General features: G+C 42.8%; 1 protein-coding gene across 1 annotated transcript in view; it reads right to left on the bottom strand.

The window, feature by feature from the left end:
* SYN2 (synapsin II) overlaps positions 1 to 19,732 on the bottom strand; it is a 247,025-nt gene extending 227,293 nt beyond the window's left edge. The window contains exon 1 of the mRNA XM_027863956.1: positions 19,306 to 19,732. Within this exon, the coding sequence (XP_027719757.1) occupies positions 19,306 to 19,718 (413 nt within the window). The 5' untranslated portion in view covers positions 19,719 to 19,732. The remainder of the gene's footprint in view (positions 1 to 19,305) is intronic.
* Between the last annotated feature and the right edge of the window lie 1,684 nt (positions 19,733 to 21,416).

Here is a 21,416-nt window from a genome sequence, read left to right as displayed (position 1 = left end):
AACTGACTAAATTGTGATGGCAGAAGGTGATGGAAGAGCCTGGAAGAAGGCTGCCTGCTCATGAGGACTAAAAGTCAATACCTTCCTCAGCTGTGGATGAGAAATGAGTGTACTGAACACAGAGTCAGGGACCCAACCCATTTCTGGAAGGGACTTTAAAGGCATTACAAAACTTATTTTCTGACAACTCCGGATGTCCCTGATATATTGTGTAGCTGAGAGATCAGCAATCCAAAGGGAGTAGAAATAGTCACCAAAATCCCAGCACATTAGCAGAAATTCACAGAGAAAGAAGAAAAGAAAATCTTTATTTTTCAACCATCCTACACAGCAGCTGTCAGCAACCAAGCTGGCTCTTTCCAGTTTGTGATTTCCCATCGGTCCACAGAACTTTGAGGTCAAAACAAAATCCATCTAAGAAAGCAAAAAGGCAGCAAGAGTCATGGAAAGAGCACTGGTCCAGGAGATTGAGAAGATTTGGGTTCTAAAGTTGACTCTACCATTTATTCCACATATATATATATGTATAAATATATATACACATATATAAATAAATATATATATACACATACACATAGGTTGAGAGAGAGCATTTTAAGGTTCACAAAACCCTTTATGTGTGTTTGGTCCTTTCAACAATCTAGGGACATAAGCACTATTATTAGCCCCATTTTACAGATGAGGAGACTAAGACTGTGAGAGGTTGTGACTTGCCTAAGATCACATAGCTAATAAGTGCCTGAAGCTAGATTTGAACCCCTCAGTGTTCTGTTCACTAGGCTACCAGGCCCGATGATCTCTCAGACCTCCAGTTCTTGCATAAAGATTAAATTTGATAATTCAGTTAGTCAGGAAACAAGCATTTCTTAAGTACTCACCATGTCTGAAGCATTATTACAATAATAAGCACTGGGCATTCAAAAAGAAAAAAGCAAAAATCACGGCCTCTGCATTAATGCATTGTTAGTGGAGTTGTGAATTGTTCCAACTATTCTGGAGAGCAATTTGGAACTATGCCCAAAGGGCAATAAAACTTCCCTTTGACCCAGCAATACCATTACTAAGTCTGTATCCCAAACAGGAAGGAAAAAGACCTATATGTACAAAAATATTTATAGCAGCTCTTTTTGTAGTGACAAAGGATTGGGAAATTGAAGGGATGTCCATCAATTGGGGAATAGCTGAACAAGTTGTGGTATATGATTGCGAGGGAATATTATTGTGCTATGATAAATGACATGCAGAATGTTCTCAGAAAAACCTAGAAAGACTTACATAAACTGATGCAAAATGAACTGAGCAGAACCAGGAACACAGTAACAGCAACATTAAGATCAATTGTGAATGACTTAGCTATCCCCTCAGCAATACAATGATCCAAGACAATTCCAAAGGACTTATAATGAAAAATGCTATCCATCTCCAGAGAAAGAACTGTTAGAGTCTGAATGCAGATCAAAACATACTTTTTTTAAACATTCTTTATTTTTCTTTGGGTTTTTTTTTTGGTCTGTGTTTTCTGTCACAACATGACAAATATGGAAATATGTTTTGCATGACTGCACATGCATAATCTATATTAAATTGCTTGCCTCCTCAAGGAGGGTGATGAGAGGGAGGGAGAGAGAATTTGGAACTCGAAAAAATTTTTTTAAAGATGTTAAAAATTGTTTTTATATGTAACTAGAAAAAAATTTAATTTAAATAATGATAATAATAATAATAAAGTGGTCCCTGTCCTCAGGAAGCATGCATTCTAATGAAGGAGACAACATGTAAATAACTAGCCACATACTAGATAGACACAGAGATTTGAGGGTAAACTGAAAGGAGAAGGCATTAGCAACTTGGTGGGGACCAGGAAATACATACGAAAACATATCTTGGAGTTAAGAATGGTGATTTGTGTGGAATTCAAGGTTTGGGTATGTGGGTGATGGTGGGTTTGGTTGTGAGGGTAAGTCCTATGCTAATACATTCTTTCCCCAGTTTCACAGCTGCAGCTCTTTGTAAGGTCCCCTGCCTTCCCTTATGCCTAATCACCTGGCCTCATCCTTCACCTGTGCCAATTTCCCAGCCTTATTCTGTATAGTTATTATGAACAACCAAAAAACCCCACAGAAATGTTGTTTTCAAAATTTATTTCTGCTGGTAGGAATCTGGCTTTTTCTTTCCAAAGCTTCCCTGGTAAACAAATAAGCAAAGAAAATGAAATTCATCACCTTTAAAATGTAAGATTAAAAAAAAAAGATACAGACAGTGTAGTGCAGATGAAAGCATTCTAGATTTGGAACAGTGAGCCTGGGTGCAAACAGTTTTTCTACATGCTATTGGCATGACCTTGGGTAAGTCTCTTAGCCTTTCTTTCCTGAAGCTCAGTAGGTGGGTGGACTAGATGATATCTAACATTCCTTGAAGCTTTAAACCTACGATCTTATCATTCAGGAGATGTCCCTAAAATAGTCATTTCTTATTGACTCTAAAACCCAGAACTAGAAAATGCACTCTGTCCTCAGTGTTCTCACTCCCCTAAGTTCTTGTAATTAGGGGTAATACAAGAGCCTTCACATAGCCTTCAAATGCATGATTGAATTAGAAACCATATGATCATAGTGTCCTACAACTCCTCCATGGCAGCGAGAGTTAGGTAGGTGCTTTCCACCTCTCATCCGCCTCCAGTCTGCTTGTGATCCAGGGACTATCCTAATCTGCTTACTTTAATCCTTTATTCCAGGGTCAGCTATGACATGGTGAGGTGGCTAGAGCTCTGGGCTTGGAATCAGGAATACTAATCTTCCTCAGTTCAAATCTGGCCTCAGACACTTACTAGCTGTGTGACCCTGGGCAAGTCACTTAATTTCTGTTTGCCTCAGTTTCTCATCTGTAAAATGAACTAGAGAAGGAAATGGTAAACCTTGCCAAGAAAACCCCAAAATTGGGTCACAGAGAGTCAGAAACAACTAGACAACAATACATTTTATTAGGGGATGAGGTGAGTGGTGGAAAAAAAACTGGATTTGGAGTCAGAAGACCTGGGTACTAATCTCAGCTCTGTCACTTACTACTCAAATGACTTTGGGAAAGTCATTTCTCCTCTATGGGCCTCAGTTTCTTCATCTGGAAAATAAGGGGATTCAGTTCTGAATCTATGATCCTAGGATGCTAAGAAAGAAAATGAGACCAAGGAGATGCTGAGAAATTTTCTGCTCCCACTTCCTCCACCAGTTGATGTTTATGAGACTGGCAAACTCCTGCAGATTGAAAAGACCCATGCTAATAGTGCCATGAAATGCCATCTCAGCAATCCTGGAGGCCTCATGCCTTTTGGCAGGGTCAGGAATATACTCATTTTTCTTCCAAATCTTACCCTTGAGAATGCTGGCTTTATCAGTTTCCAACCAAACGATTTACAAATGAATGTCCTCTCCCTATCTGGGAAGCTGTCTGCTGATCTCAAGAGAGCTGGGAATCCTCTGTGACCAAGCTAATTCTCAATTTCTATTCCCCAACATAGGGCAGCCTGAAGAACACCGACAAGGTGAAGTCAGCATCCCTCCCATGTTTTGGGGATGCTGGACAGCTCCCAATCCATAACTGAAACCCCAGTTCGTGTCAGGGAAAGTCCATTAGTGTTTTATTCCTTTGAGAGTCTTTTCAGCTTTCCGAAGTCTCCTCTGCAACATTCCCTGCTCCCACGCCCCCAGTGGGGAAAATCTCAAACTATTATCAGAATTCATACTCTCAAGGACTGTAGAATCACTGAATGCGGGAATTACAAGGGCTTTTAGTCCAACTGCCAACCTGAAGCTCAAATCTTTCATTAGCCTCCATTTAAAGACTTTTAACATAGCACAGTGGAACAAATCTTAGCTGTGAAGTCAGAAGACTTCAAATCCCATCGTACTATTTGTGTGACCCTGGGCAGGTCACAACCTCTCTGGGCCTCAGTTTCCTTATCTGTAAAATGAAGGGGTTAGACAAAGTCACCTCTGAGGTCCCTTTTAACTCTCGGTCTATGACATACTTTAAAAACCAGCTTCAGAATAACCTTAGGTTTGGGATTATGATCCCCATTTTACAGATGAGAAAATTGAGGCTCGGGGATGTTTAATGAATCCTGTCAGACAGCTATCAAGAATCATAGGAGGGATTTAAACTAAGGTTTCTCCTGACCTTTCTCCCCTCCCTTCATGTGTCTCTCCCTTGTAAGAAAAATATTTTGTAAGTTGTAAAGCCCTCCATACACCTGAACTATCCTAAGGTCCTTTGGAGGTCTAAGATTTTATGAAGCTCTGTTTTTTCAAGCAGCGAATGGTGCGGTATGCCTGCTCATACCTAACCCCAATCCAATTTATTGCTGTGGCTAATGCCCCACTGCAGGGGGTGGGGGGAGGAAAGCCAAAGGAGAGACAGTGTATAGTGAAAGCACAATGGAGCTGATGTCAGAAAAACCTAGATTTGGACCCTGCCTCTGACACTAGCCATGCGGTCCTAGACAAGTCACTTCACATCTCTGAGACTCAGTTTCCCCATCTATAAAATGAAGGCATTGGACTAGAAGAGGCCTAATTAATGTCCTTCCTAGGTCTAAATCTAGGGTCTTGTTTTGTCTCTGTTCTGCCTGAAGTAGGGCAACAACATCTAGCCCCCTCTTCCTTTCATGTAGAGAGAGACACAGAGACCGCCTGCTTGTTCAGCGAGCATCTGTGAAATTCTGCTCACGGTTCAGTGTGAGAGCCCAAGCCTGGTACACAGACTCCAGAAATGGAGTCAATTACCCGAGTGCTGAAGACAACAAAGAGGCCTGGAAAATGCCTCGAAGGGATGCTCCCATGCAACTCAACGCCAGATGCCCCCTTGATCAAGTTCCCAAAGTCAGCTTTGCTCTGTACAGGCAGTGTGGCCCTACCAGTCAGCTTTCTTCCAAGTCACAGAGCTTAGAAGACTTCCAAAAGCCCCCCTCCATCTCTTCCTCCTCCCCAAAAGATGAGCATCATCATCCTCACCATAGATGACTCTTTTCAAAAGTCAGGTTTTCAAAAAGAGATGCAGCCTAGGAGGAGGAGGAAGAGAAGGAGGAAAAGGAGGAGAAGGTGAAGGAGGATGGAGAGGAGGAGGAAGAATAAGGAGGAGAACGGGAGGAAGAAGAGAAGAAGTAGAGAAAGGAGGGAGGAGGAGAAAGAAGAGGAAGAGAAAAAAGGGAAGAGGAGGGAAAAGGAAGGGTAAGAGGAGGAGGGAGAGGAGGAGAAGAGGTAGGAGGAAGAAGAAGGAAGGAGAGGAGAAGAACTGGAGGAAGGAGGGGGAGGAGAAGGAAAAAGAGGAAGAAAAGGAGGATGAGGACAAGGATGAGGAGAACAATCCAGGCTTATGTCTTTGTTTCTCAGATTTCTTTCTAGCATCAGTGTGGCAGTGGACATAGCAAGGGATTTGCAGCCAGAGGAGCTGTGTTCAAATCTCAGCTTAGCTACTTACTACACCTACAATGATGGGCAAGTTGTTTCACCTCTCTGGGTCTCATGTAAAATAAAATTGTCTCTGAGGTCCCATCCGGCTCTACGTTTATGATCCTTTGATCTGGCTTCAAATACTGGCTCTGATATTTTTTATAGTCTGTCTCAGTTTCCTCATCTGTAAAAAAACACCTCTCAGGTTGTTGTGAGTTTCCAATGAGATAATATTTGTGAAGTTCATTACTAGCTTTAAAACACAATATAAATGCTAGCTATTATTATTAAGTAGCCTACCTAAACTCACAGATATCAATGGCAAAGCCAGGATCTAAACCCATTGTCTTCTGTCTCCAAATCCATTGCTCTTTCACTACAACAAATGTTTATTGCCTGACTAGAGAGATCCCATTTATACAGCATTTGAAGGCTTTGCAAAGTATTTTATACATGTTATCTTATTGGATCCTCACAACAACCCTGGAATGTGCTGTTATCCCCATTCTCCTGATAAGGAAACTGAGGCTGGGAGAGGTTAAGTGACTGGCCCAAAGTCATACAGCTAGGAAGCATCTGTGCCGGGTCTTTCTTAGTCCTAAGACTAAGACATAGTGTCTACTCACTATGTTTTTTAGCTGCCCATTACTTTTTGATGCTTTTTTATTCAGGAGTTAGCTATAAGAGGCACTGAAAACAGGCCTAGATCTTTAACAAACAGAGCCAACGTCACTCCTCCCAGGTTTGGCAGAAGTGACAGCGACAGAAGGAACTCGCGCTAGAGATCGAGTTTTAGTTTTAGTGGTGGTAATTTATTGCCGCCAGCAGGGGGCAGCAGGAACACTGAAAGGGAAGTCATTAACATGTTTGATTATTCCTCACTCAAATCCGGGGCTGGACCTTGTTGACAGGTTATGATGACCAGTAGGCAATATGTGGTCACTGGCTCAGCCCACCTACATACGGGGAAGGGTACATAAAATAATGGGGGGGGGGAGATAAAGGACAGCAAAAATAAAACATAAAAGAGGATATAGGGACAAGAAGGAAAGATGGCAGTAGCCAAAATGAGACAAGAAGAAACAATTAAGATTACTGGATCCATGGCAAAAAAAGAAAAAAAAAAGGATGGAAAGAACCAGACTGTAAACTCCATGGGGGCAGAAGCCATGATTCATGTATCTTTGTAGCTCTTCCAGTGCCTAGCATGGTGCTTTGCCCATGGTTGGATGGATGAGACCTGTCACCTCCACTGCTACTGGCAGGGAGATGAGGTAGAAATGGACAGAAGAGGAAACATACAGTTGACATCCTTTAAATTGCCCATTCTGGGACAAAGCCCTAAATGCCCCACCCTAATTATGGCTCTGAAAAAGAAATCCTTCTACTCCAAAATGATCTTTTCCTTCAACATGCCATATTAACTGAGCTGAGAATGTCTGAAATGGTGCCAAGTCATTTCAAGAGTCATTGACCTTCTCCCCTAAATCAGTCATTTAAAGGACAGATATTCCTGGGAAGGGCAAGATACTTAGCTACCAACAGAGTATGACTGGAATTTACCAGATTACTCTTCTCCCTTTCCAGAAGGTGCCTGGAAGAATGAGAAGGGGTAAAAGGTGACATGTTAGAGTCCTAGGAGGAGTGAAAGGTACATCATCATCAATGGAGCCTGGGGGTTCCCTTTGCCATTCTGCTCTTGGCTACTTATATAAAGAATAAACAGCTTTGAAAAGACAATCAGGCAGATAAGGCCCCATAGCAATATTTTTACATTTTTCCTCCATTCTGTCTCATTACTAGGATTTGCTCACAACCAAGGTGCCATGTGAGTGCATGTCAGTCTCTCTCCTGTCCTCACCCACACAGATGTGGCTAAGAACCCCCAAACCCCTGTGAAACTCTCTAGGACAGACAAGGCAAGTAGACCCAGAGTAGGATCCAACAACCCAAGGGAACCCTTCATTAGAGGGAGGGAGGGAAGTTGCCACAGGGAGGGAAAAGGACTCCATGGTGAATCTCTGTGTCCACAACGAAGCTTCCTCCGGTGAGCAATAATCCCTAGGCTGGGCCTTCATGCTAGAGCTGCACACAGCTTTTGGGTTCCCAGCTGTGTCTGTGTGGGCGGCTAACACACAGGATGAACAATGCCTCATACGCATCATGCAGTTTCGAGTTGTCTTGCAGACAAGCCTCCCAGACAAGCACACACATATGCGCACCAGGAATTATTTCTAAAAACATAGAAACAGTAGGCCCCACTTCTGTTGGGGAGGACATTGGTGACGACAGTGCTCTGCCTTTACACAAGAGATGTGCTCCTAAAAATCTATAAGAAAGATTGTTTAAAAAAAAAGTGTGGGGTGGAGGAAGGGGACAGGATTTCACTGTTTGTGAATCACTTTCTCAAAGGGAATAATCCTTTTAGTAATGAAAAAAAAACTTAATAATCTGCTTGGGGACAGATTTCTTAGAGCATCTCTAAAATGCTCTCAGGAAGGAACCTATTTACGGGGGAACATAACCTGTGAATGAGAGTTGAGATACTATTCTAGAAATCCTAAGCCTCAACACTGCCTTCCCTCTATATTCAAAAGATGTCACTAGTTTATATTATAAAAGGTAGCCACATCAGCAAAGATGAGGTAGCTAATGGGGGAAGCCTTAGTTCCTTTTGGGGCTCAGGCCATGGGCCAACCCCTCCAAGAGGTGTTTGCTGATTCCACAGGTGTGAGTGCTCTCCAAAGCCACCATCCTTCATATCACTTGGTATTCTTTCCCTGTCTAGTCTTTGCAAGCCCTCCCAGTAGAATATAAGTTCCCTGAGGGCAGAAACTGTTTCCTTTTTGTCTTTACATTTCTAGATTCTGACACAGTTCCTGGCCCATTTAATAAATGCATTCTGAATTGAACTGAGAGGAAGCCACTTGTCATCCACAATGAATCATGGAATTAAGTCAAAGCAGGTGCCTGACCTGATAAGATTCTAGACTTCGAATCTTGGCTGGTGTGGGATATATTATAATCACTGAGTAACCAGAGTCAGGACTAGGAATAAGCAGAATAGGCAGCTGTCTAGCAGATAATGCATGAAGGACATAATGAAAGACACTATTAAATATTACTATGTGCAAATGCATAGCTTTTTAAAGCCAAAATAATTTTATTCTCCATGACATACATGTATTTCTTTTGAGAGTTTCATGGAAAGAACGTTAGATTTAGAGCCAAAGGACTGGGTTCCAATCCCAACTCTTCTTACCAGCTATGTCATGGGGTATGTCATTTAATAATTCTGGGCCTCAATTTCCCCATCTGTAAAAATGATGGGGTTGGTCTAGAATCAGTGGTGTCAGACTCAAATAGAAACTTATCTCTGCAGCTGAAAACTGACTTAGAAAATCATAAATTAACATTGTCTATGTTGTATTGTATTTTGATTTATTTTGTTAAGCATTTCCCAATTACACTTTAATCTGGTTTGGGCTACACTTGGAAGTTTTGCAGGACTCTAATACCTCTGGTCTAAATGACCTTGAAGCTCATTTTCAGCTCTGAAGCCAATCCTTCACTGCCCCTCCCACACCATGATGGTCACTAGGAACAGTAGAAGAAGCAGTAATTCTATTTATATAAGTAATTGTATTCACTGGGGAAAAAAGAACCTGCTAAAATAGTAATAATAAAAATAGTAGTAGTGCCAGTAGCATGAGGGGCCTCCAGATTAGCTATTCCAAATTTAAAATATCCTCTAAATCCACATCCATTCAAAAACCACAGCTTATAAGCCCCCATCAATAGGTTTACTTTTTCTCTATCAGCCAGAGGACACAATTAGTTCAAAGCAAAGACATTTAATAAAATAGCTTAACAAAAAAGTCACAATAGAACACTTCCCCCATAAACCTGAGGCAAATTTTAGAAACATACCTGAGAAGTGCACATATAAGGAACAAATATGACCACATATGTGGAGGGGTAACTTAGTCCTCTAACTGCATTACCTACTGATCTCATAGTGCCTGTCCAGCACATATTCTTAGCAGCTCAATGTGGCTGCCTCATTTCTACTAAGGGTTACTCCCTGCTACTTCAGAACCATGGGGGTCCCCAGACCCATTTAGGGGGTCCACAAGGTCAAAACCATTTCCATAATGATATTAAGATATTATTTGCCTATTAAGGTGGTCCTTTCTTTTCCGACTACATACCTCTGAGAGGTTGGATTTTCTTCAAATACTTCAACCAAAACTATAACACAGAAAATAGAATGCAGAAGAAGATTTGAGAAACCAAGTCTCTTCTATTGAGCTAACAAATATTAAAGAGATTTGGAAAATATGTAAAACAATGTTACTCTTGTCACTACATTTTTTTAACTTTGTAAAATATTTTTCATTAAAATATGTTATTTATATTAACATGTAAAGAGTTTATTTTTAAATATTAATAAATAAATATTTTAAAATATATCAGTTTTGATTACCCATGCCGTAAATAGTGATAGAGTTAACCCAAATAAACAAAAGCTCTTTGAGGTGTTCAGTAGTTAAGACTGTAAAGGGGTCCGGATTCCAAAGAGTTGGAGAGTGGGTGCTAGAGCGGTGTACTTAGAATCTTCTCCAGATAAGGAAAGTTACAGGTTTGTAGTCATAACCACCAGACCCTGCTAACAAAAGCCAAAAAGTGCCCTGCGCTAAGATCTCTTTTCTTTTCAAGTTTTAACTTGCTGGCAATAGAAGCTTTCTATTCTAATTTAGCATTCTACTTTCCCCAGCTCCTTTTTGGTTTACCAAGAAACGAATTTGATCCAGAATAAAAAGTAAGCTAAGGAAGCACTGTCATTGTTCCCCAGAGGTAGGTGGGTGGTGCAGTGGACAGAGTCCTGAGACTACTGTTAATCAGGTCGGAAAGACTTGAGTTCAAATCCCGTTTCAGAGGCATATCAGCTGTGTGGCCCTGGCCAAGTCACTTAACCTCTATCTGCTTCAATTTCCTCAACTGTAAGATGGGGATCTTAATAGCACCTATCTCCAGGGGCTGTGGTGAGGATTAAAAAGGGCACAGCACCTACACACAGTGGGTGCTTGTCTCTTTTCACCCATCTAGCCTGTATTCCTACCTTTACCATACATACTATCAACAATCCTGTTACTTTGGCACAATATTTTAGCCAGTGAAAAAGCTTGCTTTTTCAGGATTACAATTCACATTTACATGTAATGTGTGCTTTAACACTTTGAGGTCTATAAAGCATTTCATCATGACAACCCTACAACATGGATAATACAAGCATTGACTCTCACATTTTATATAGTCAATCTAATCCCATAAACACGAATTAAGAATATGTTAAGTGCAACACACAAAGACAAAAAAAAAGGTTCTCTTACCCTCAAGGAGCTGACCTTCTGAGATTCTTCTGGATGAGGAAACTTGCCCAGAGATTCACAGACAATAGGCGTAAGTCAGGACTGTGAACCCAGGTCTTCTGACTCCAGGTTCAGTGACCTTTGCCCTAAAAACCCAGCTACCTCTCTGGCACCTACATATTAAGCTACACCTTTTCAAGACTTGGAGTCAGTAAGAGGTGGGTCTGAACTCAGCCTCTGACACTGAGCCCCAGATTCCTCAAGAATAAAATGGAGATAAGATTACTTCTTACCTCACAGGGCTGTTGCAAGGCTAAAACAAGGTAATATATGTTAACACTTTGGCAAACCTTCCAAGTGCTAGTAAATGTGCTGCTAATATTATTAGCTCAAACCAGTAACAGTTCCCACTTATATGGTACTTTACCTTGTATACATTATCTTCTTTGATTTTCACCACCACATTGTGAGATCAATAGTATAGTTATTTTTCCCATTTTGCATGTGAGGAAATTAAAGCTCAGAGGGTTTTAATGAATTCCCTAACAAATGAGTGGCCATGTGAGAACTGGAACCTAGGTCTTCTAGCTTGAAATCAAGTACTCTTTGCACTGCCCCCCAAAACCAGCCCCTTTCCTTTATGTCTGCCACAGTCCAAAGAACAAGTGTGTGATTGTCAGCTATGTGCTTAAAAAAGAAGCGTGTTAATGTCACACCACTTCCCCACTCCAACATTTTAACTGGATTTCTTATGAGTGCTACTGTTACCTCACCATAGATCACTCCAAAATGGCTGAGGGAGGCCTGCCGGGGTCATATTCACCCACCTTCAACAACTGTTTTAAAAGTTATCTCCAGACACTGTGCTGACAGGCTTTCTTTTGGGAACCACTCTTACTCAGGCAACCTTGTTCACACAAATTGCTTATAGAAATTCACTGCCTAGCTACATTCAGGTTTACACCCTCCAGACCCCCCCTGGCAATATTTCCCTTTCCAATAGCCAACTGGGGACTTCTCAAAGGCCTGGAACAATATAGGACAGAGTTTGCTAAAAGTCCAAACCAGGACAAGGCAACTCAGCAAGGTTTTAAAATGGCACCCCTTATGTGGTACAGAAATTTTGAGCTCCTGTAATACCCATGACTTGGCTTATCACAAAATTAAAACCAATATGCCATGGAGAGCAAAATTTTTAGCATTAAAAACATTGCACTGGGGGCAGCTAGATGGCACAGAGGATAGAACACCGGCCCTGGAGTCAGAAGGACCTGAGTTCAAATCCGGCCTCAGACATATAACACTTGTTAGCTGAGTGACCCTGGGCAAGTCACTTAACCCCTTTGCCTAGCAAAAAAGAAAAAACAACAACAACAACAACAACAAAAATTGCATGTGCATCTATAAAAACTATTTAAAGGGGCCCTTCAATATCTCTCCCTGCCCAAGTATTACACCTTGAGCAGCAGCCAACCTTGCTTACCCTTAGTTCTACCAAAGGTTCAACTCCTTCTCAACAAATTCTTGTTGACACTGGCTACCAAAAACCCAGAATTAAAGCACAAGTTCCGATGCCTTCTGGCCTGTTCAGGACTGGGGATGAGAAAAAAAAGAAAGACTTTAGGCTGAACATGAAAACTGGTCAAGTTTTCAAAAGGCAGGCACATGAAAGAAGGGTTAGACTTGTTCTGTTCAGCCCCATTGGGCAGAACCAGTAAAATGTAACCTCCCTGAGGACAGGGATTATTTTGTTTTTGCTTTTGTTTCACAAATACCTTGCATATATAGCAGGCACTTAATAAACTCATATTAGAAGAGCAGCTAGGTGGATAGAGCACTGGCCCTAGAGTCAGGAGGACCTGAGTTCAAATCTTTCTTCAGGGATTTACTAGCTGTGTGATCCTGGGCAAGTCACTTAACCCCAATTCCTTCTAAGTACAAAAATAAAAATAAGTTCATGCTAGATTGAATTAAACTAGGAGTAAAGGGTGGGATTGGTAAAGAGTAAAGTATAGGCTTAATATAAGAAAGTTTCTCCTAACAATCAGAATTATGCAAAAATGGAATGGGCTGCCTAGGGAAGTAGTGGGTTCCTCAGCCCTGTAGATGTACAAAGCAAAGACTACAGATATTTGGTCAGGTGTTTTCTGAGGCATGCATTGGCTACTATGAGATCCTGTAACTTCATCCACAACATGGGTTCAGCAGAACATTTTCGAAAGTGGGAAAAGCAATCAAATTGAAGCAAGACGTCACTGTTGTTGTCGTTTAGTCATTTCTGATGCTTTGCAATCCCATTTGGGGTTTTCTTGGCAAAGATGCTGGAGTAGTTTGCCATTTCCTTCTCCAGCTTATTTCACAGGTGAGAAAACTGAGGCAAAAAGGATTAAATGATTTTGCCCAGGATCACATAGCTAGGAAGTGTCTGAGGCCAGATTGGAACTCAGGTCCTGCTGGCTCCAAGCCCAGTACTCTATTCACTTCTCCACCTAGCTTCCTAGAGCAAAACTAGAAGAGGACAGTGAGAAAGTAAAAGGACCGGTAACCACATCATCCAAAGATTGCTTAAAGAAACTGACAACATTTATTCAGCCTGGAAAATACTTCAGGCAAGATAATAGCTACCTTCCAGTGTTTGAAGGGCTGTCATGTGGAAAACAATGGATTTTTTTTCTGCTTAACTCCCCAAGGAAAAATGAGGAGCAATGGGTAGAAGAACCAGAGAAGCAAATCTGGCCTTGATGTAAAGATCTATTTCCTAATAATTCAAGGTATTCAAAAGCAGAATCAGCATCCTTAGGAATCATTAGGTACTGAAGATCCTCAGAGGCTGGATGATCATTGGTCAAGAATGTTTTAGAGGGGATTCTTAGTCAAGCCTGGTTTGGACTCAGAGCTCTCTCTATCTTTCTATCTACCTCTTCATCCATCTATCTATCTATGTATCCATCCATCCATCTATCTATATACCTATCTATCTATCTATCTATCTATTTCTCAAGTCCCTTAAATTCTGGGAACCATTTTATCAAATCCCTTAGGACATATCTACCAAAAAATCAAAGGTGATGACAACCTCCCCACCTTCTCTTAACATGAAACTCCAGCCAGCCCACATTCCTGACTACACATCCAAAGAGAAATTGCTTTTTACTTGCTTATAGTCAAAATTCCAGTTCTGATATTTAGTAGCTGTATAACCCTGTGTAAATCACTTGATCTCTAAGTCTCAATTTACTCACCTATAAAATGGAGATAATAATAACTACATTGTCTATTTCATAAGGCTGTTGTGAGGAAAACATTCTCCAAATCTTGCAGTGCTAAAGAAATAGTGAGCTATTATATTTATCAATCAGTAATCTATCAATGGTTATTCAATCAATAATAGTCAATGGACATTTATTAAGCACCTACTATGTACCATGCCAGGCACTGCACTAAGCACTAGGGATACAAAAAACAGCAAAAGACAGCCCCTGCCCTCAAGGATCTCATAATCTAAAGAGGGCACACAATGCACAAAAAGAAGCCAAAAAGTGGGGTAAGGGAATCAGGTTGGTCAGAAATGATTAAACAAGTCCCAGCACTTGCCCTGAGTAGGCACCTGGAAGACATCACATCTGCACCTAATCTGAAGTCCTGAAGCCAACTGGAAAGATGGAAAGTCCCAAGGGCAAAAAGAAAGTGTGAGTTTCACAGCTGATTCCATCTTGCACGAAGAAGAGCAATGATGAAGTCCAGGAAAGCAGCCAGGTGGGAAATGTTCAGGTGGCTGCCCTGGGCCCTCTCCTGAAATAGAGGATCTGGGAGGGATTCTCAGCTGACTAACCCCCTTCCCTCTCCTGCAGAGAGGGATGGCAAGGAGGACTAAGGAACTGTGAGTTTCAAAATTAATTCCATCTCAAAGGAAAATGAATATCATCTTGGGCTACAGCAGCTGTTTAGGACCAGCCTTACAAATAAATAATGTGATATGTTCTAAAAGATCAAAAGCACTTTGTCTCCTAATGTTTACCTTTCTCTCGGAAAAAAAAAAACCTTTACTTTCCTTATTTATCAAAAGAGGGTAGTAGCACAATATTGGACTGGAGAAACAATCCCTGTTCTAAGGGTCCTTTCCAGTTCTGACATTTAATGAGCATAAGGATATTATAGAATCAATGAGTCAAATTTAAAACTCACTTTTGACCATGCGTCAATCAAAATAGGATAGCACTGATGAAATCAAATACACTGGGGAACAACAAAACCTCATGATGGTCAATAGTTTTAATCACCTCAAGCCCAATCCAAACCTTTTTTGGGAGCAGACAGACTGATCACTGCGCTCTATAAATGTCAGTTTATTATCATCATTATCATTATTATTATTTTCATCATCATCATCAGATACCATCTGAGCCCTCAAGGAGCTTACTGATAACACATAACATTTATATAATGCTTTAATGTTTGCAAGGTGCTTTACACACATTGTTTTATTTGAGCCTTATGGTAGCCTTTTGAGGTACATAATAAGGATACTATTACCTCCACTTTACAAATGATGAAACTAAGGCAAACAGGAGTTAAGTGATTTGTCCAAGCTCCTATTCGAGGCTGGATTTGAACTCAGGTCTTCTTGACTCCAGACCCTTCGCTCTATCCACTTCACCACCTAGTTGCCCCAATGAATTCCTTTATTGTTGAGCCATTGAAAACTAGCATGTGGATAATCAAGATTGAGCTGTACTGCATTGGTTCTCAATTTTAATATTTGGGAGGCTCAGGAAGAGATTGATTCCTTAGCCACTGAGGAAAGAAAACAAAGATCTCAATTGTGTCATTCTCTGAATCGTTAGCTTTCTTCAAGGCTCAGCTCAAGTGCCACAACCTTTGAGGCTTTTCCTGATCCCTGGTGTCTCTCACAAAAAATATTAAATTTACTTTTACATATTTTATATAAAAAGCTATTTCCTCAACCCCAGCAGAATATAAGCTATTTGAAGTGAGAGCCTGTCACATTTTTGTCTCTGTAGTCTTGTGCCTAGCACAGTGCCCAGCACATCATAAATACTTTTTAAATGCCCAAGAAATTTAATTAAATTAGACAGCAGGAATTCTGTGAGCACAGGCATCTATTCACCAGTTGGATTATAACAATACTTTACTCTACCCTCCCAATGCCACTATCCCCAAAATTGGTCCTTTTTCTTTATGCACAAATACACAAAGATCATTAAAACACAGAGGTAAATGCCCCCTCCAATTTAGAAATGTGGAACTTGAAAGAACAGATGTTTATTAAAATAATTTTAAGCACACTTTTGGTGTCCTTAGTATCATGTCAGTTGCAAAGGCAGTTTTTGAAAGGAATTCTGAAAGCTTATAATAATTTACAGGTGTACAGTTTGAGGAGAGTGCAGAGGTAATCTAGTCCAACAACCTCATTTTATATATGAAGAAACTGAGGTCCCAAGAGTTAAATGACTTATCTATGGTCACATAGCTAGTGTCAGAAGTAGGATTTGAACATGATTCTTCTCACTCCAGAGCCAATATTCTTTCTACTATGCAATGCTGTCTCTGTCTCAAGGTTTTTTAAAATGAAATTATCCTTTTATTTATTTTTAATAAAAATCATGCAAAACATGTATCCACATTAGCCATGTGGGGGGGGGGGAAAGCAATAACATAAGATGCAATGGTATTTTTAAGAAAATACCCCAAGACCATCCCCATCTCCACATCCCTCTATTCAGGAGTATTCTGGAACCATTTTGAACTGTCTGGCTCTAGCTGACTGTTAAATTTTCAGGTGAACATTCACACCTGAGAAATCAACAAACCCTACAAATCAGGACTTGGTTTATTGTTTTTTGGATTGATTTCAGACTTCAGAAAATGATGGAGAAAATGTTAATATGTTAATTAAACTTAAAGGTGTGTCCTGAATATGTTTTTTTCAGAAAACCAATTATTAGAGATTCACCAGCACAAATTTCAGCCCTCCCCCCACCACACACACACACACACACACACACACACACACACACACACACACACACACACTGGTCAATGGTAGATGCCCAGATCCTTTTTCCTCCACAACTAACAATAAAATATAATGGATCTAAATTCAAAAGGCCATGCCGTTAACTTAGCTGTTTTGAAATCCTATTTGACTTAAGACCTTCTTAAAATCACAGCTTTCAAAAACTAGCTGTTAAAATCCTTCTGCCTCCATCTGTCTGCCATACAGTTGAGAACAGAACATGAAAATTGTGCTGGGATGGGTGCTGAATGACTGCTTCTCATCTGCATTATTCACAAGAGGCATAAATGACACCTGTTAGCCCAGCACTTTGACAGAAACTTAAATTGAAGTAGCAGCAGATTCTACCCCACCCCCCAACAATCATCATTTAGCACCTTGAGCACTTTTTAATTAAGTCCCAGCACTTGCCCTGAGTAGGCACCTGGAAGACATCACATCTGCATCTAATTTCACAAAGAATATTTCACTATAACCACTTACCAATAATGACCAGGGTGTTCAATGAGCCTGAACACATTTCTAATGAATACTAATCCTAGAATTCTGGGAAATTCTGCCAACCATAGAAAGATGTTATCTTCAAGCTTGATAAATATTAGTCTGTGAGTCAATTAGCATTTATTAAGTGCCTACTATGTGCCAGGCACTGTGCTAAGTGGTACATTAATACATCAGTGTTGTAAGTTTTGAAAAATCAAACAGTTGGTATTCAACACACGATGTCCTCTGCAGCTTCGGTTTGCATAAGCATCTGGGGGTATGGTGAGGCAACATCAGGGGCATTGAGCCAAATTGTCTAGTCCAATGCCCCACAATCTTTCTATAGGAACAACAACCCTAACTGAGATAACTCTAAAACCATGAAGATTGAAAACATAACAAACTAAAATCCAATCCTTCAGGAAGACCACAAAATGTATGCCAATTGACAGATGCAGGATAGAGTATTTGTGCCTAAAGGCTGTTCAAAACAAAAATACATATAGAGAGAGGGATTGAACCAGAGAGCAGAAGGATCTGGTTCCTACAATGAAAACTCTGAGTCACTGACATTCTTGCCCTCCTCCAAATCCTACTCTTTTTGAGATAAAAATCAAAACTCACCTCTTCCTTGAAATCTTTACTGACCAAGCCAAGCCACATTTCCTTGCTCTGAATTCCTATAGTACTTCTTGTCAAAACCACTCTTTGGGTACTTACACATTGCCTTATATTTTTATTTAACTATTTCATGTATTTGACATGTCCCTGACATGATTTAAGGTCTTTGAAGGCAAGAGCCATGTTTTCTCTTAGCCCTCCAAAGTGTTAGAAATAGCAGGTGCTCAACAGACTTGTTGAAATGAATGGAGCTGCCAATGAATGACACACCATAGTTGTCTTTAAATGCCTTCCCTTTTCTATTCTTAATTTGCCTCTGCACCATTCACCACTCCACCTTGCACCAGATGGCCATTTCCTGAGAATGGCCCCTTCAGGGCCCTTTTCCATCATGGTGGGGGGCGGAGAGAAAAAAAAATAAGACTAAGGAATAAGCTCAACAGTCACACAGACAGCTCCCCACAAGGGCCACAATGAGTAACAGGCATTATTGCATTCTCCATATCTCATTCCACCAACACCAACATTAGTCATCCCTACAGAATCTCTATCTCAAAAGGAAGAATGGGGGGGGAGCAAAAAATATTAATAATTAGGCAAAACACATATAGAGAAGATGGCAAAGGATAATATGAATACAAGAAATCCCACTTGGGAATGACAGCTCTGGAGTCTCCTCCAGTCCAGGATTCTGTCAATGACAGAGGCACTAAGGGACAAGTTGTGGGAAGGCTTGCTTGTTCTTTCTGTTGTCAGCCTTAGTGTCTTGAGGATGTGCTCTGAGCTTCCCAACCCTTCCTGAAGATAACCTGTCAGAGATCTCTTACTGATCAGTTTTATCTTTCTTGAACCTCTTTTTGCAATGTCGCATATCCAGCTAAAACATTCCCCCAAGTTTATTACCTGCTCTGTAAAGTAGGAATTCCTATTGTTTTTCTACATTTGCTTAGTTTATGCTTCTAGGGTTCTCCCTCATGATCTGGAATTTGGCAAACAAATCTAATTCATCACATTTCCTAGTTTTAGACCCATGTCAAATTCCCTCTCAGCTACCTGGTAACCTTTCCAGGCTTAAACACGTACCTTCCCCCTCCACTCCCGCCCCTTCTCATTCCATAACAAGCTAAGTGCACCCAATCTCCCATGCGAGAAACATGCCCAATTAGGGATAGGGGGATGGGGGCCAGTGGGAGGAGGGTGAATGATTAGCCGGAGTGGCCTCGGCGCTGGAAGTGAGAACAAGCAGTCCCGAGGCCAGCACCGGGGAGAGCGGCTAGGCAGCTGGGCGGGGGTGGGGTACGGATGGCCAGCCCTGGTGGCCGGGAAGCGGGAGTCGGGGCCCACCTACCAGTCAGTATGCGGCTCATCGATGACCAGGAGCAACTTGGACTTCCTGGAGACGGCGGGGATGCTGGAGGGGGCGTCCACCAGCCCCGCCGAGGCGGCGGTCTGCTTCACGGCGTTGGACAGGGAGCTGAAGAAGCTGCTGCTCATGGACTGCACCGGGGCTGCGGGCTGCGCCTGCTGTGGGGCCGGCTGCGGCGCGGGCTGCTGGAGCTGCCCCTGCCCCTGGGGCGGCGGCGGCCTTCGTTCGGGGGCCGGCGAGCCAGCGGCAGGCGGCCCAGCGGGGCCCGAGGCGGAGCCGGGGGGAGGCGGCGGCGGCTGCTGTGGCTCGGGCCGCTGCAGGTCGGTCATGTAGCCATTGGGCAGGTTGGCGATGAAACTGCTGTCGGAAAGGCGGCGCCGCAAGAAGTTCATCATCTGGCCGGAGGAGTGGGCGCGCTGAGCCCAGCAGGGACCGAGGGACACGGACGGTGGGACGGAGAGCGAGCTCGGAGCAGCTGCGGGAGCGCAGGCGGCCGGCAGGCAGGCAGGGTGCACTAGCTGGCCTCCAGCCGGGCAGAGAAGAGGGGCAGCGGCCCGCTCTCACCACCCGGAGGGCGACGCTGCTGGGCAGCGCTTGACTCAGCCCGGGAGAGGCGCGCTGGCTGCTGCTGCAGCTGAGGCTGCTGCTGCCGTTGCTGCCGAGGTTGTGGCTGAGGCTGCTGCTGCTCCGACGCCCGCCCGCAGCTCCCCCAGCCAGCCAGCTGACAGGCCAGCCGCCACGGAACGGAGTGATGAATGTGCAGCTAGAGTGGGGGGCGGGAACGGCGGCTGCCAGGGGAGGGCTGCAGGGGCTGGGGCTGCAGACTCCTCCCCTGTCTGCCCCGCCTCAAGCACCGCCCAGCCCCGCACCAGCCGCAGAGCGCATCACCGAGCGCCCCTCTGCAGCTTAGCTGTCCCGCCTACCTCGCCCCCACCCCCTCCCCCACCTCATCACGGCCGTGCTCTAGACCAGTCAGCCCCGGACCAGCTAGGGCCTGGGGGAGGCAGAGACCTTCCTGGGGCTAAGGGACGAAGCTAATCGAACGCCCTTCCCATTCTACAATCCATCCCCCACATTCCTGCATGACCCCAGGACCCTCAGCCTGGGTAGAAAATAAAACTGCTCCCAATGCTCACTGGAGCCTAAACTATGGGATTAGGGTTTGGTCCTAGTTTAGCAAGGCTTGGAAAAGGCCTGATCTTTCAGCTTAGGTTTAGCACCAATCCCCCCCCCCCCCCCCACTTCAGACACCAACACTCTCAAGGAAGGAGATTTTGACCCTAGATAGAATCTGTCTAAAGGGATGTCTAAAAGCCCCTCTTTTTTCTTTTCTCATTCAGGTTTTTTCTCTTCATTAGTATGCAGGACTGAACCTTGCTTGCAGGTGAAGATGGTGATCTCTTGAAAATCCTCCATGCATTTTTTTAAAAAATTTTGTTTTTGTTTTAGCTCATCGGCCATGGATTGTTAATGAGTCACTTGTCCATAATCCTGGCAAGCAGCCATAGCTGGCTGGCCCATCCTGCAGTCAACCACCAGAGAGGAGATAGCTTGGGGAAGCCTGAGGAAGACACTGAGGCCAGCAGGCAGCCTGCCTGGGCTCGTGTATGCTAAATAATGATAAACACCAAGCAGGAAGCCAGGGTCCTTACACTCAGGGAGACCAAGCCTATAGGCAAGAAACTATCAGCCAAATAGAGTCCATGCCAAGGCTCTCCAGTGTGCCGAAGCCTCTTCTCAGCTCTGTTCCCTCTTTCTCTCCCTCTCTCCCTTTCCTTCTTTCTCTCTCCCCTCCATTCCTTTCACCTTCCCTCGCCTGCCCCTCCTTTTCTCTCTCCCTCTGTGTCTGTCAATCCGTCTGTCTCTCCTCATTGCCTTGGTGATCTCAGCTTCTATGACTTCCAGATTCTTGGCTGCCTCTCTCTCCGACTGTAACCTCACTATGCTATAGTGCATGTTTCCGTCCCCCACTTGCCAGCACCCCTTTATTTGTATTGTCATCTTCCTATTGGGATGTAAGCTCCCTGAAGGCAAAGACTATCATGCTTGCTTTTATTTATATATTCTGTGGTCAGAATTGAGTTTATATGTAG

The sequence above is a fragment of the Vombatus ursinus genome, unplaced genomic scaffold (genome assembly GCF_900497805.2).
Source record: "Vombatus ursinus unplaced genomic scaffold, bare-nosed wombat genome assembly UNPS02014773.1, whole genome shotgun sequence".
Lineage (NCBI taxonomy): Eukaryota > Metazoa > Chordata > Mammalia > Diprotodontia > Vombatidae > Vombatus > Vombatus ursinus.
Note: the sequence above shows the minus strand (reverse complement) of the source record. Positions and strands in the feature narration are given on the sequence as shown.